Here is a 15,958-nt window from a genome sequence, read left to right as displayed (position 1 = left end):
GTCAAATGTGATTTGTATTTTAACTCCAGTTTGCCTATTTCATTGGGCTTGAGTCCTGCATAATTCACTATACTCTGAAAATCACAACAAGTTTTGTCCAGGTTCTAAACATGTGCTTGCTATAGATTTCCAGTCACTGGGGGTTAAGATTTCATAAGCCAACTTTCTAGTAACATATTAACATAGGATGATATCGCCCCTAAAGAGTGCAACCCTTTTTCAAATCCTTAATTTTTTCCAGATCAAAAGGAGTGTATCTTCTCCTTTGTTGACCTGAAGAGTCAAGCTCTTCAATCACAGGGTATGCATTTATTTTTAAATCAGATATATCCTGTCCTTTTTTGGCCTTAATCAGTGCCTTTTGTAATCTTGTCATAGGCTGCTTTATAGGTGGTGGCAATTGTGTTATTGCCTCTCCCCCTCCTCCTTCTCCCTCCACCCATGAAGGGTTAATTGAGGGGGGTAGGTCAGGGGATGGGGAATGCCCTAATTGCTCTTGCTGTGAAGTACCAAGCTCAGAATTGTACTGAACTCCATCTTACCTGATTCTTCATTCTTTTCACCTAGTTTGTCTGGATCCTCCCTCTCCTACTCTCTTTTTTTTTCCTTATTCTATAACTTAGATAATTTCCTAAGGCCAGTCGCATTAAGTTATATGTATAAAGTGTTTCTTTGGAAATTGAGTCAGGTCCATTATCATTGTAGTATTTACATAGTTGCTCTCCTAGATCCACTCGTCTGGATCCAATTCTTTTTCCTTAGAGAACTAAGGAGATGTGTACTATACTGTTTCTAAAAGTTCAATGATGTGCTCCCAAGTTACAATTAAACCTTGATTTTTTTTATCAGTCTGACCAAGGTTTCGACATTTTCCTTTTGGTGGAGAAATCTCCCTTCTAAACATGTCTTGTTTTAGCGGGCATACTACTTTAACCCTTAACAAAGTTACTTTGTCTATTTTTGTACTCACCCTAATTTCTGGGTCACAGATGAAAGTTCTTAGCCCCATGTTAGGCACCAAAATATAATGTTCTCTGGTTCGGTTTCCTTGGGGTCTCTGGGAGCGGCTTTTGTTTCATTTCAGAGCAATCACCACAAGTACAGCCAGATGTTAAAGTCCAAATGCTTTATTGTCTCCTTCAAAGTCCTATTTCCTTCGCTTGGGGTTCAGCTAGTTTTCTTACAGGTCTATCTCTCTCCTTGGTTCCAAGAGCTTGAGCTCCCATCTGTCTTCTCTGGCTTCTGACTTTCCCCAAATAAATCCTGGCTAAAGCTCCTAGCTTATATGCTCTGCACTGAGAATAAACCAATCATTATATCACTAGGAAACCATTATTTGTTGTAGGATTAAATCCATGCTAAACTAGATTTAACCATTGTCTCCTCAGTTACACGCAATACCTTGTAAGCATCCTTTGTTTCAAGCTCAGAATTCTGGCCCATAACAGTATTTGCTGTTATATATTAATCCTCCCTGACGTCTGCTGGGCAGAATGACAATGCTCTTTTGTTTTGCATTGCTTTTCTGTCTTTCTTATTGTTTCTTTAAATAAAATAAATTTTGAAAAAAATTAACGTTTGATTGTTCTTTATTCTTCTCCCCACATCTATTTTTCTGTCTCCTGACACAAAGGCCTTATCCTCCACAAAGTCATCCCCTCTCAAGTGAGTAATGTCTTTATTCTTTCTTTTGCTGTTCAGTCATGTGTGACTCTTTCATGACTCCATCTGGGATTTCTTGACCACGACACTGTCCAAGCACACCATTTCCTTTTCCAGCTCACCGCACAGAGGAGTAACTAAAGCAAGCAGTGTTAAGTGACTTGCCCCGTTAGTAAACAGATGTCTTTGGCGGGATTAGAGTCTAGCAAGTCTTACGGACTTCAGACCCAGCACCCCAGTCACTGTGCTCTATTCTCTCTGCTCACCTAGAAGTTTGTCTACACAACTGGGTCACCCCGGCGGACTGTTTCGAATCACAGCTGTAAAACTGCCTTCAGGGACTTCCCTTGTGCAAAGTGCTTTTGCTCCCCTTCCCCTTCACGGGTCTTGTGTCTGTCACAGGAATTTAATCAATTAAACCTCATGGTCGAAACCAGTTCACGCACACGTAAAGACAGTTTCCCTGGTGGAACGCACTAGTGGAAGCAGGAAGGAGGGATGCGCCACGAGGTGGGCAATGCCATCCACCGGCCAGACCCACGGCATCTTAAGAGAGTTCTAGCAAGGGGAAAGAGACCGCAGGCAGAATGCCAGGGTGGGCCAAGTCCGAAGAGGATTTGGCAAAGACGCATCAGTCCCGGGCAGATTTACAGGGGAGCCTGACACTGCAATTCAGCTGCCTGACGGGATACGATAAGGCGGGGCCTCCAAAAACCTGCCCCGAGGCTGAGCCGAAGCTCCTCCATCCGTCTATGGTAGAGCTACCTGTCCTAATTCAGGCGTTTCAGACTTCTCCCTCGCGGCCGGGAAATCCTGAAATCCTCTCCAATTAGGTTCCCGCTTCATTTGCTTTCTAGTCTAAGAGAGCCCCCCTCACAAAGGCTCGCTAGTCAGCTACTCTGCGGGGCTGCGCTTGAGGGGAAGCGGAGGGAAAAACGGAGGCCCTTCTCAGACCGGGACTCCAAGGGGCGCCCGGGAAGGCAGTTCCACGCTAGGGCAGGAAGCGGCCTCGCACTTCCTGAGCGTCAAGGGCAGAGTCTTGTGCAAACGAATAGTGTGGAATCAATCTAGACAGGGCCGGGTGAACTTAGACCGGGAAGAGCTTTCCGTTCTCCGGAGGCGACTCGGAAAGCGCGAGCTCCGGCCACAGGTTCGGGAGTATCAGCCGGGCAGCTGTGACCCAAGGACTCGTGGGGGCTGCAGCAAACGTGCAGCCACGCTGTGAGCAGGGAGGTCTGAGGAAGGCGCGCGGGGCAGCGGCCTGAAACGGCGCCCACGCGGAAGCGTCCCAAACAGCGGGCGTCACCTACGCTGCGACTCCCCCAAGCTGGCTGCGGCGGCGGAAACTTCCAAGCCCGGGCGGCAGGCCCCTCCCCCACGCATCCCCGAGGCCGCCCCCGCCGCGGAAACTAGGCCGAGGGTGCGGGTGGCGGCAAAGCCAGCCCCGGGGTGACGCGAGGAGAGAAAACTGATTAATGCGCCAGCCTCTTAACACCCACCACCCTAGAGGGTGCGAGAGAGGCGTCCCAAAGGCGCGAGGCCCCGCAGCCCGGCGAGCGCTGCCTGCTCCGGCTTCTGCGCACCGCCCCGCGGCCTCACCCCCACCCCCACCCCCACGTCGGCTCCCCTCCCCTCCCCTTACCGCTTCGGACCGCACCCTCGCGCCTGCGCCCTGCCCGCCCCGGGGCTGCGGGAGCCATGCTGAACCCGGACTGGGAGGAGACATGGGGGGAGCGCGACAGTCGCTGAAAAGAAATCCAGGTTGAGAGAGGAGACAGTAGCAGAACCGTGGATTTAGGTCTGGGGGACAGAGAGCCCCGGGCCTCCCCGGGCATTCCTAAAAAAACCTACGGAAAACTTGCCCGGATGACTAGTGGCGGGGGCTAATAGCACGTGACCTGGCTTAACCAATCCCGGCACTGCTGACGTGGCCTCGCGGTCCCGATACTCTTTCCCCCCAGGAAGGGAGGGGCCAGGGGTGCCGCCCCCCCACCGCTGCAGTTTCCGGGGGGGTGACACCCCGGATTACACCCTCCCCCCCACACCGAGGCGAGGGGAGCACCAGAGCCCCCGCGGGAGGGTTGCCGGAGCCAGGTGAGAAAGGCCTTCCTTGTGAGGTAATGTCAGTCATTCAGGTTTTCAGCCAATAGGTAGGATGGTGAAGTGGGGTCCTGGGGGCTGGTGAGGGTTGCGGCGGGGGGGAGGGGGGCGGAATATTGTCAAGCATTTTGCGTCTAATAGCGTGGGAGAAGTTGGGGTCAATACCGGGGCAAGGGGGCACCTATGGTGGGGGAGGGGAAGTATCCAATCACCCCCTTTCCTGTCAATGAGAGGACGGGGTTGCCGGTATGTGACTTCCCTCCCCACCGTCCCTTAGGGGTGCAGGGATCCCGAGTCAGGTGAGAACGGAAGTATTTTGAGGGGATTAAGGAGGGGGATTTAACGGGCTGGGGAAGTGAGAATGGTGCCTGCTGCCCATCCCTACTCACTGTGCGATGTTTTTAAATGGCCTTTGGCATGGTATTAACCCCGGCAATCAGTTTTCGAGATGCAGTGTGTTCAGCTTCAGGGTCTCCCCCGCACACACTTCTCTTCCCCAACCCTTGCCGGGAGGGTTACAGTGCTCCCTTTGTGTCATTGATGTTGGGAAGCTTGCAGTTATCACATGGCTGCTCTTGCAGGTTGTGCAAAATTCAGCTTCGCCTTCACGTGTGTGCGAGCGCTATCCCTCCTTCTCCCTTCCCGAGGCACAAAACGCTATGTATCGTAGCTTCGTTTGGTGGGGAGGGAGAGAAAACAAGTCAGGAATTTGGGTTATGTAAAAAGGGCAAACAAGAGGATTCAAGGTCGAGGCTGGGGCCCGGGGGGGGGGACCCAGAGCCAGTGCCAAGAGCCTTCATTTTACCTTTTGTCCCATTTCACTCTCCCCAAGTGCCTCCAACCCCACTGTCAGGCCTTTCCCAAAATGCTGGGCTGGCTGTTTCATTCCCAGAAATATTTTCTTGCTGCTTCAGCCAGGGCCTGTGACTCAGAAGCCCGGGAAGGGTTGGGGAAGAGGGGAGGGATCTATCTGGTGGGAGTGATTTTTCCGGAATCGCGAAGGGGGAAAGCTGTTCTTTATCTTTCTCTCTGGCTAGGGCCTCGTGCCTTTCCCCGACCTTCAGGGGTAGGCCCTTCCATAGGCCTTTTACTGCTTGGCCCAGAGAGAAGGAGGCACCACAGCAGGAGGGGGGAAGGGAGGAAGTTTGGCAAAGTTGCTGTGTCACGACTGCAGCAAGGTGGGGGCTCGGGGTGGCCTCACTCACTTACGAGAGCAGCACTTAGGCCTTCCCAAGTTCAAGGACTGAGGGGCACACCTGCCAGCTTCCCTTCCCCACCCACCATATTAGCCCAGTATTGTCCCTGTTTGTGGTCGATGAGGAGAGAAGTAAAGAGGCCACCCACTGGCGGCCATCTTAACATCTAAAAAGCCCAGCCAGATCCTGGCTCTGAGCTCAACCAGGACCCCCAGGCGCTCCTCTTGTGTCACCCCTTTAACTCCCCTAAATGCAATTTCTGGGAAGCCAAAGGGGACAAGGATTTAAGGTATCAAAGCCTTATACCCCCAATGAAGTCATTGAGAGGAGCCCCCTAAAAAAGGACCTCAGAGAGGAAGGGTTTCTTAAGTAGCTGCAGGACTTGTGGGTGATGCACCTTTTTTTCCGTAGAGAAAAGCTTGAAAATGGCAAGTTAAACCCCGCTATTAGTATGGAAGGGTTAGGAGAGGAGCACAACAATGGCCGACGATGTTAGCCTTGGGCAGTGTGTAGTTTTTTTTCCTTTGGCTAGATTTTGGCTTGATTTCCTGGCTCCGTGGCTGGGCATTAGAGCTGCACAATTTTAAGTCCTCTATGTCAGAGCCAGTGGAGTGTGGAGTTTTGTTGAATTCTATAGTGAACTTTTTGTTCCAAGCTCGTTTTACCGCCCCGAGGATCGCAGAGAGGTCTGTGAAGCCTAGTCTGAAGAGAGTGAAAGGCAGGGAAGGGGAAGCGGGAAGGTGTCCGTGAAGCAAGGCTTTCATTTATATTGGAGATTTTGTGCCCTTAGTGGATTTTTTTTTTTAAGTTATCTTATAACAAAAGGAAAGCAGGGTTTTAAGGAATTTGTTTTTGGAAATTAGCAGTCACGGGAAGGACGTGGGGCCCCTTCACTGCCGTGTTCCTAGGACACAAAGCAGACCGTACTCTGGTATCCTTCCCTAAGATGGCGTCTCCTTACTCCCTTTTTGCAGGGATCCAACTGCTGTAGCTGTAGCGTCTTGGAGAACAACAACCCGTCGCATCCAACTGCCACGCCCCCGCCCGGGCGCAAGACCAACGACGCCCACGTGGCCCCCATCCCTGTTCCCCCCCCCCCCTTCCTTGCCCATCGCCCGTTTAGCCAGCCAATAAGAGAGCAACGAATGGCACTACCCATCCCGCCTTCACCAATCGCTTGGCTTGCCCGACAGATTTGGAGGAGAGGAAGACGACGGCCGGAAGGGAAGGAGCTGTGGGTGTGGGAGACCCCACTGCTCTTCTATGCCCTCCCTTCCCCCGACCTTCCTCCCGCTCTTGGGTCCCGGGACCATCATACAGCCTATTGGCGCCCTCGGTGGGCGGGCTGTGGCTTCCTTATGGGCCAATGTAGGGAAGCTCTGCCTGGTGACTGAAACAGAGGAGGCAGGCCAGTGATGTCATTACTGTAGCCCACCAATGGGGAAGTCGCCCGCGGAGGGGCGGGCTTCTAGGCCTCTCCTACCCCCGTGCTTGTGCGCGCTTGCCGGAGGGGAAGTCGCGAGCACGGTGGTGAGCGGGAGCTACGGAGCTCCGCCCTCTTCCCCGCCCCCCACCCCCGACTATATATAAAGGGGCAGAGCAGAGCTCCGCGGCGCCATTTCGCGCTGGAGCTGAGCGGCCTGTAGTCTGGGGGAGGAGTATCGGTCCCACAGCTACTGGGGTGGCACAACTCTGGAGTTCGCCATTACAATCCACATCCATCCGTTCGGAGATGTCCCTTGGCTTGGCCTGGGACCAACTTTGGCGAGTACTGCAGACCCCATAGAAACCTTTCGAGCTACCCTCTCTTGGGCCCCGCCCAATACGCCGGGCCTGTCTGCGGCGCCTTCCCGCCCCCTCCTCTTCCCTTAAGAGATCAAAGATGGAGGCGTCGGCGCTCTAATTCCGTGCCCATCCGCTGCCATCCGATTCCAGAATCGGCTTCTAGACACTTCAGCCCTCCGTAGCAGAAAGTTAGAAACCGGGACACGCAGCATCAGGTCGTATTTAATTGCCAGTGTTAGAAATCTGGGCTCTGTTGCTAGTTCCGAAGAACCTCCCTCTCAGATCCCTAACTCGTTCGCCTCGACTTTGGGCCGCCGCCATTTTCCAACCGGCCGCCGCCTGAGCAGCGCGCCGTGGCGCTAAGGCCTCCTCCAGGTGCTGCAGAGAGGGCAGTGCATTGGTGCCAGGCCGTCCGGGTTCGGGAGGAGCTCCCGGGGGGGGCCGAGAACAGCCGGCCCCCCCTCCTGGGTTATGCAGGACACGGTCGGACTGGGGCAGAGGGGACCCGAGGCCATCTGGACTTGCTGCGGCTAAGGACGGTGCAGAACCCGGGACTGCTAGGATGCTGCAGAACGTGACCCCCCACAGCAAGTACGTCTTAAACGCGGGTATTGAACTGTTGTATCTGGAGCCGCGCAGCTAGGTTTTGGCGGGGGTGAAGGGCAGGAATGGGCTATTTTGTGGAGCTATGAGCTGCACTGTTTTTTGTCAGCAGAGCTGACCCAATTTATGGCTTTAGAAGCTTGGGATGGGCGGATTTGGGCTTTTGGATTTTTTTTCCCGGGGGTGCATGCTGTCTTAAATGCCGGTTGTGGGGGTGTGGTGGGGATGAGTTGCTTCTGTGGCACATTGACAGGTGGGAGTTGAGAGTCAGCTGGTTCTTGGTGGTTCCTGTGTATTGGCTGAGATCCTAACTGGTTCAGTGTAAGGCTCTAGCTCTTGGGTTGTGTTGGGTTGCCATGGCGATGGTGCTGTGGGAGCAGACTGTGGACTTGTTTGGTGTTTTGGTGGGGAATCATACTATTTATTATGTATATATAAAGTTTTAATAGTTCATTGTGGTGATTTTCTTGTACACATCCTTTCCTTTCCAATAAAGGTTCAAAATCGTAGTGTTCTTCTTGATTTAATTTGGTGGGTCTGAAATGTAATTGGGTTAAGAAATTCCTCAGGAGGAAGATTTTATTCCAGCATTCTTTATTCCAAGAGCTCCTCCACTACAGTGTCCTGGTTGGGTGTTGTAAACAATTAGACGTCAGTTAACAAGCATTATAGATTCTATGTCCCAGGCACTGTGCTAAGTTCTGGATATATAGTCTCAATGAGTTCACGATTTGATAGGGGACATGACATGAAAACAATTGTGCACAAACGAGGTACTTTTTCAACTAAAAAACAATTTTTAAAAGATACTAGTAAGGGAGCCATTTTCACCCTTTCTCCAGCCCTGGACTGAATTAGGGCCTACCAGAATTAGCTTAACGAAACCAATTTTTGTTTTCAAAAGAGACATCTATGTCATGCCTTTTTGGTTAATGTATTTTGGAATTAGTTATTAGAATTGCTTTTGCTGCCTCTGACTTTGATCTTATTTCGTGAACCTTTTTGTTGGTGGTATTAAAGTTTATGCTGCATGGCTGTAGCTAGACTCTTAAAGTAACAATGAAATCATGTTTCTAAATTAATTTGATCTTTTCCTTATCCATCACCATCTGTGGTAAAGTGAACTTTGCACTTGCAGGACTGACCAGAGTTTCTTTCCTCTGCAAAGAGGGTACAAGGGTGTTTTTGTTTTGTTTTTTAGTACCCTGCCTTTTTTGATATCATGGTCTTTGTTCTCTAGGGCTCTGGGCCTGAATCCAAGTGATCATACCACCATTCAATGAAATCAAATGAAAATATTTGTAAAGCTCTTAGTACAGTATCTGGCTCTTCCTAGGCACTTTATAATGTTAATTTCCCTTTTCCCTGGACCTGTGGTAGTTTTATTCCCAAATGGGAATAAGCTATTGGTCCTTTTTCAGACTCAGAATTGAAATGCTTAAACCATTCCCTTCACTCAACTCAAAATCTTTTCTCCCTCAGGCTCCCTGGGGAGGGGAATGCGGGCCTATTGGGCCTGGGCCCTGAGGCAGCAGCCCCAGGGAAGCGGATCCGGAAACCTTCTCTGTTGTATGAAGGATTTGAGAGCCCAACCATGGCCTCAGTGCCTGCTCTGCATCTTCCCCCTGCCAATCCACCACCCCCTGAAGTATCTAATCCCAAGAAGCCTGGTCGTGTCACTAATCAGTTGCAGTACTTACACAAGGTGGTGATGAAAGCCCTGTGGAAGCATCAGTTTGCCTGGCCATTCCGGCAGCCAGTAGATGCCGTCAAACTGGGCCTGCCGGTGAGTAGAGTGCCTGGGATGAGAAGAAAATGGAATAAAATGGGGATTATGTATGAATGGGGTGGGGGGGGAATATTAGAACAGGTGCTGCGGCCCCCAAGGGTATTATCAATCCCCCATGATTAAAAGATGGGATTTCTCCCAAGTACTATACTTTAAAATAAAATACTATAGGATCAGTTTAGATCCTTCTTTGCCTTAGAATACCTCTCTTTCCCCTTTGATCATCCCTAGCATATCTCCTCATATGTCCCTCCCTAACTTATGACCTGGCTCCCTTTTGCAGATTCCTGCCTGGGGTTGGGAGAGGACCACGGTGGCTAATATCCTTAGCTTCTTCCTACCCCTCATGCTGCCCACGGAATAGCCAGCCCCAGAGGTAATGTCACAGACCTCCCAGAAAGGGTTGGGAATAAGAGGGTGGTTAGGGGGATGATAGGAAACTTCATGGAGGTAGAAACCAATTTCTGAATATTAGCACTATAAAGTCCCAGCCTTTTTCCTTGTAGTTGGGGGTGGGGGCCGCAGTTTAGGGATAGGGCTGTAAGCCCTTTAAAAGCCTAGGGTGTGAGTGTGAATAGGGAAAAGTGAGGATCCATTTAATTCTGAGATGTGCTATTTCTTCCCCTAGGACTACCACAAAATCATCAAACAACCCATGGACATGGGAACCATCAAACGACGCTTGGAAAACAACTATTACTGGTTGGCCTCTGAGTGTATGCAGGATTTCAATACCATGTTCACCAATTGCTACATCTACAACAAGGTGGGTCCACCTCCATTGATGTGTATACCACTTAATAGCTCCAACTAGTATCAGCTTCTCTCCAGGCTGATTTGGGAAGTTCCATTGCCACCAGTTGGGCTATGTAGGTGAACTCTCCCATTGTGAGCAGGGGGTTCTTTTCCTGCCCCCTATAAAAATGTCTCTCGTTCTCATTTCTCCTTAGTTCACCAAAATTCTGCTTTGAAATCTTTGAGTTAACTTTCACTTCTAAAGTAAAGAATCTGGACTCTGGAACACCATAGCAATAAAAAAAAAAAAAAAAAATCATTGATTCTAGCCATTTCTTACATAAGAAATACAGAAAAGTGAAGTATCTTGCCTAGAACAACTTCTATCATTAGGCTGCAAGTCTAAACTGCAAAATGTTTTTTCCTTTTTTGTTAAACTTTGATTTTAAAAAAGTTTTGTGCTAAAAAAAATGAATGCTAATCATTTTTCAGAGGTTGTGGCTAACACTTTCTTTGCATAAATGGGGATTATTATAATCCTAGGGAATCTTTACAGTAAAGGAAATTTTTTTCCTTGAATTTTCCCCACAATTTATCATTTGTTTTATCTTAATGGAATTGCCTTAGCTAGGTATCAAAGTAAGCATCCTAGGCTCTTAAATAATTCCCTAGGCCTGGGAGCTTTGTAAGGAAGGAAATTTTTATTCCCCCTAACAATTGTTGGTTTTTCCCCAATAGCCCACAGATGACATTGTATTGATGGCACAGACACTAGAAAAGATCTTTTTGCAGAAGGTGGCACTGATGCCATCTGAAGAACAGGAACTGGTGGTGACCATTCCCAAGAATAGCCACAAGAAGGGGGCAAAGCTAGCAGGTAACATGGATTGGTAGTTTGGGGTGGAAAGACATTTGGGCTGGAAGAACAGAATGAACCCCAATTTTAGTAATGGCTTGGACACAGTCCAAGAGAAAAATTTTATAATAGCTCATCTATTACCTATTTTTAAAAATATATTTATTTTATTCACCAGCACTTCAGAGCAGCCTCACCAATGCCCACCAGGTGCCTGCTGTCTCTTCTTTGTCTCACACACCTCTGTATGCCCCATCACCCGAAATTCCCACCACTGTCCTGAACATTCCCCATGGCTCAGTCATCTCTTCTCCCCTTCTCAAGTCTCTGCACTCTGCTGGCACCCCTTTACTAGCAGTTTCTACAGCACCTACTGCCCAGCCACTCACCAAGGTGAGATCCTACAAATTTCTTGTTGGGAGTAGAATAGTGCACTATTAAAAAAATATATATTCAGTCTCTTTCTGATTTCCTTTTTTTCTTTTTTAGAAAAAGGGGGTGAAGCGGAAAGCAGACACTACCACGCCAACACCAACAGCTATCCTGGCTCCTGGTTCCCCAGCCAGCCCCCCTGGGGGTGGCCCAGAGCCCAAAGCAGCCAGGCTACCCCCTACACGCCGGGAAAGTGGCCGTCCCATCAAACCCCCACGAAAAGACTTGCCAGACTCCCAGCAACAGCACCAGAGCTCTAAAAAAGGGAAGCTGTCGGAGCAACTGAAACATTGCAATGGCATTTTAAAAGAGCTTCTTTCCAAAAAACATGCTGCTTATGCCTGGCCTTTCTATAAGCCTGTGGATGCTTCAGCTCTTGGCCTACATGACTACCATGATATAATTAAGCATCCCATGGACCTCAGCACTGTTAAGGTACCTACTTTAGGGGGGATGGTTTGGAATACTTGGTCTCAACAATCAAATGTTTATATATCTATCGCTGCCCAGACTTTTAAAAAGCACAGAAATGTTAGGAATTGGGTTTTTGTGAGTCAAATATCCCATGATCTGAAGCAGGCTCAGTTTACCCTTTGGTTTTGAGAGAACTGCCTTCTTTGCTAACAGTGCAATGTGTGCCTTGGTTTGGAAAAAAAAAAAAAAAAGTAGAAAGGAATATATGATAGAGGGATAATTAGATATCTTAGTCTCAGACCTTTTATTAAAATTATCTTTCTAGCTTGCAGAATGACAGCCCTCAGCCAGCCAAGTCCTTTGGCTTCAAATTTAGATTTGACTGTGGACCTAGAGATCTTAGAGAAAATCTCTCTTGAGGGTGAGGCTATCCCTACTGTGTTGTATCTGTGATATGGGACTGTGTCATTTTAAGGAAGAGGAAAAAATGGATTATCTTCCCTGGGTTGAAGTTCTGGGTATCCTTTAACATAATCTTCCTTCCCATAGCGAAAGATGGAGAACAGAGATTACCGAGATGCACAAGAGTTTGCAGCTGATGTGCGGCTTATGTTTTCCAACTGTTACAAATATAACCCTCCTGATCATGATGTTGTTGCCATGGCACGAAAGCTACAGGTAAAGTTTGGAGTTGGGAGTCAATTGAGGATGAATTTGGGCAGACCTTTTCCATTTCACAGAAGCTTTTAATAGCAGAATATATGTGTGATAATGGTTGGTGGATGGGTGTGAACAGTTGAAGGTGCTATCTCCAGTCCCCCACTAAGATATGTTTATCTTTGTCTCCAGGATGTGTTTGAATTTCGATATGCCAAGATGCCTGATGAACCATTGGAGCCAGGACCCTTACCTGCCTCAACTGTTCTTCCCCCTGGCTTGGCTAAATCATCTTCTGAGTCCTCTAGTGAGGAGAGTAGTAGTGAAAGTTCTTCAGAAGAGGAAGAAGAGGAGGAGGAAGAGGAAGAAGAAGAAACTGAAAGCTCCGACTCAGAAGAAGAGAGGGCCAACAGATTGGCTGAGTTACAGGAACAGGTATTTGCATTTCTGACAGCTTTTATAAAAATAGAATTTACCTTGTGTTATTAAGGTGGGAGGGATATTTCCTTTCCTTGATTCCACTCTAATACTAATCAATCTAGTAATGGGTTTTCTCCCTTGCATTTTTTTTTTCCTACTGCAAGCTTCGGGCAGTGCATGAGCAATTGGCTGCCCTATCTCAGGGGCCAATTTCCAAGCCTAAACGGAAACGAGAAAAGAAGGAAAAGAAGAAGAAGCGGAAGGCAGAAAAGCATCGAGGGCGAGCAGGGATGGATGAAGGTGACAAGAGTCCCAGGCTGCCTCGCCCACCACCACCCAAGAAATCCTCAAAGAAGGCAGGGGGTGGTGGCAGCAGTGGTCCTGGGGCAGCAGGGCCTCCCAACTTTGGTCTTCCTGGAAGTGGTGCCACCAGGTGAGGGTCCAAGATAGAAAATTAGTGGCCAATTAGGATTCAAAGTGAAGTGTTGTGCTATCTCTGTGGTTGTACCTGCATGTAAAGATGCTTAGATTTCATCTGTTTCCTGTCTACATACTATTCTACTATCAGCTTTTGTTTTGAAGGTGAGAGAAGTACTTAGGACAAGGAAGGGTGAATTGTGAACTTTGGTTTTTTGCTGGGGATCAGTGTACTTTGTTCGCTCTCTTTAGGCCTCCAAAGAAGGCGATGAAGACGGCTCCACCACCCACAACTGCTGCTTATGATTCAGAAGAAGAGGAAGAGAGCCGACCCATGAGTTATGATGAAAAGCGACAGCTGAGCCTGGATATCAATAAGTTACCTGGAGAGAAACTAGGTCGTGTAGTACACATCATCCAGGCCCGAGAGCCCTCACTCCGTGACTCAAACCCTGAAGAGATTGAGATTGATTTTGAGACTCTCAAACCATCCACACTTCGAGAACTTGAGCGCTATGTTCTTTCCTGTTTGCGGAAGAAGCCAAGGAAACCCTATAGTGAGTGTGTAGGAGAGATACTATATACCTGAGAACTGTGGGCTGCTGGTGAGGGCAGTTCTGGGCTGCTAGAAAAAGTCAAGGATCATAGGAGTAGAGGGAGAGGTTTGGAGGGGCCAGGGACCTGAGATAAACTTCTCACTCTGTTTCTAGCTATCAAAAAACCTGTTGGTAAGACGAAGGAGGAATTGACTCTAGAGAAAAAACGAGAGCTTGAGAAGCGGCTACAGGATGTGAGTGGTCAGCTTAATTCTACCAAGAAGCCCCCAAAGAAGGGTAAGTTGGGAGCACAAACAGAGGGAGATGAATTGTATGTGGTAATTTTCCCTTACATCAGATTCACTACTGGGGTCACCCTAACCTCTCCCATGTTACTTTTCATGTTGCAGCAAGCGAGAAAGTGGAGTCAGCGCAGCAGGTGGCAGTGTCACGCCTCAGTGCCTCAAGTTCCAGCTCAGACTCCAGCTCATCATCCTCCTCATCTTCCTCTTCTGATACCAGTGACTCTGACTCAGGCTAAGGGACCAGGCAGCAATGGGGCAGGAGGCTCTGCAGGACCGGATTCCCCTAGCCCTCTCCAGAGGTTCCTTCTATTTGGATTCCCTCCTCACCCCATTCCCTCTGTGTGGGAGAGCTGGCTCTGCAAGGGGGAGGGATACATGGACAGTTCCCCCTGAGGGGTTTCAAGGGACAGGAAGAGGGGATTCCCCCTTGGGCTTGAAGTTCCCCACTTAAAATAGACTGAGTGTGGGGAGGGGTCTTGGGTAGGTATAAGGTTGGGCTAAAAGCCTGAGGCCACAACTACCAGCTGCCTACTCCCCTCCAAGGGCCCTGTTCTTGAAGTTATTTGTTTTAATTTATTTTAAATGGTGCAGGGTTGGGGGAGGTGGGGCTGGGGGGTTCCCCTAGAATTGGGGGAGGTAAGGAGGGGAGCTTTTTTTTTTGTTTGGTTTTTGTTGTGTTTGGTTGTGTTTTTGTTTTTTTGTTTTTTGTTTTTTGTTTTTTTGTTTGGTTTTTTTGGTTTTGTTTTGTTTTTTACTTTTTTTTTTTCTACCTATCCCTACATCCTATTTTGTTTAGGGCCCTTGGGGTCATACCTTCTCTCTCCAAGAGTCTTTTTGAGCTAAGTCCTCTACCTTTTCCATGTGTCTGTTGATTCTAACTTGTAAATAAAGAAAATATTATTCAAGTTGAAAAATTGTCAGGCTGGGCTTTTTTGATCCCACTTCAGTGTATCCATTGCTGATACTCGCTTAGGTCACACATGTTCATTGATACTATAGGCAAAGTTTAAGAAACAATGAGAAGATTTTTATTCTTTACCAATGTAATATATGTATATGTATACATTTTATATATATATATATATATAACTTGAGATAATTTAAAATGTAAGGAAATTTTTTTTAAAAAAGTTTTATCTCTTGGCTTAAGAAAAATGTGAACATTAAAATCACTTGTGAGTGAAAGTGCTATAGGAAGAGACTTAGCTCATTCACAAGTCAGGAGTTCAGAAAAGTCATAACATTTTTAGGTCCATAAATAATTAGTTGACGAATTTGGAATTTTAACCTAGCCCTCTGAAAAGTCTGGTATTATAAAACATCTGTAAGTAAAAGTACCAATTCAGTTACTAAAAACCATACCCCTCTGTCATTTGTGTAGTTCACTGACAAATACTTTAGAACAGATTGGATTGGGGTAGGGTTGGTTAGAACCTAATTGTTAAAAATTATTCCTTTGATTAAAAACAAAGCAGGGAAGAACTATAGACAGGATTTGTCAAGGAGGGAGTGATGTCAAATTTTTTGCCACTATTCTGTCCCCTTGGCTTATCCCTGAAATCCATTCTTTGGCATGTATATGGGCTGTTTTTATGCTATATATAGCCTCAAAGGTAAGTCACCTAGATTTAGTTTGTAGACTAGTCTTGATGCAAGATTGCTCTCTGAGACTCTGAAGGGGAAAGGATAAAATGGTACCACATTCTGCAGACTACCATGATGGCTACCAAGAGTCCCATTCTAAAGATTAGTAAATTTAAGAGTAAAACAACTAGTATGTAACCATATACTAAATGTCGGGTCAGAAATGAGCTATACCATAACTACAAGGGACTGAAAATGAAATTCCTGCCACTTAAAATGTAAGACATTTGATTTTAGGTTTTACTTGTATTTTTAGGAGAAAGGCAATGAAGGTAATAGATGTTTCAAGTTATTTTTTTAAATGAATCAACAGGATCTGCCTTGTTGATTCATTTTTAAAAATAACTTGGGTTATTAACACATTAATATAAAAGCATTAATGCACTGCCAGGTAGGGATCTCAAGGA

The 15,958-nt window shown here is 47.5% G+C and overlaps 1 protein-coding gene and 1 long non-coding RNA gene across 4 annotated transcripts; one reads left to right on the top strand and one right to left on the bottom strand.

Moving 5' to 3' along the window:
- Window positions 1-343: 343 nt before the first annotated feature.
- Window positions 344-5,018, bottom strand: LOC116423213. The gene is made up of 2 exons (XR_004233720.1): window positions 4,568-5,018; window positions 344-4,432 (listed from the first exon to the last, which is right to left on the bottom strand). It is a non-coding gene; the product is annotated as an uncharacterized LOC116423213 (long non-coding RNA).
- Window positions 3,297-14,821, top strand: BRD2 (bromodomain containing 2). Of its 3 annotated transcripts, none has more exons than XM_031965084.1 (13): window positions 3,297-3,756; window positions 5,933-7,334; window positions 8,829-9,132; window positions 9,764-9,901; window positions 10,609-10,747; window positions 10,905-11,119; window positions 11,216-11,593; window positions 12,122-12,250; window positions 12,422-12,664; window positions 12,814-13,082; window positions 13,319-13,623; window positions 13,777-13,899; window positions 14,013-14,821. In XM_031965084.1, exons 2-13 carry the CDS (start codon window positions 7,306-7,308, stop codon window positions 14,141-14,143), a joined length of 2,403 nt encoding a protein of 800 aa, XP_031820944.1. In that variant the 5' UTR covers window positions 3,297-3,756; window positions 5,933-7,305; the 3' UTR covers window positions 14,144-14,821. The 3 variants fall into 3 exon arrangements, with proteins under 3 accessions (XP_031820944.1, XP_012404419.1, XP_012404420.1); XM_012548965.3 differs by having other exon boundaries at window positions 3,297-3,779; XM_012548966.3 differs by lacking the exons at window positions 3,297-3,756; window positions 5,933-7,334 and adding an exon at window positions 9,419-9,511 and having other exon boundaries at window positions 9,040-9,132.
- Window positions 14,822-15,958: the final 1,137 nt, after the last annotated feature.

This window comes from Sarcophilus harrisii, chromosome 4, assembly GCF_902635505.1.
Source record: "Sarcophilus harrisii chromosome 4, mSarHar1.11, whole genome shotgun sequence".
In the NCBI taxonomy this organism is placed as follows: Eukaryota; Metazoa; Chordata; class Mammalia; order Dasyuromorphia; family Dasyuridae; genus Sarcophilus; species Sarcophilus harrisii.
Note: the sequence above shows the minus strand (reverse complement) of the source record. Positions and strands in the feature narration are given on the sequence as shown.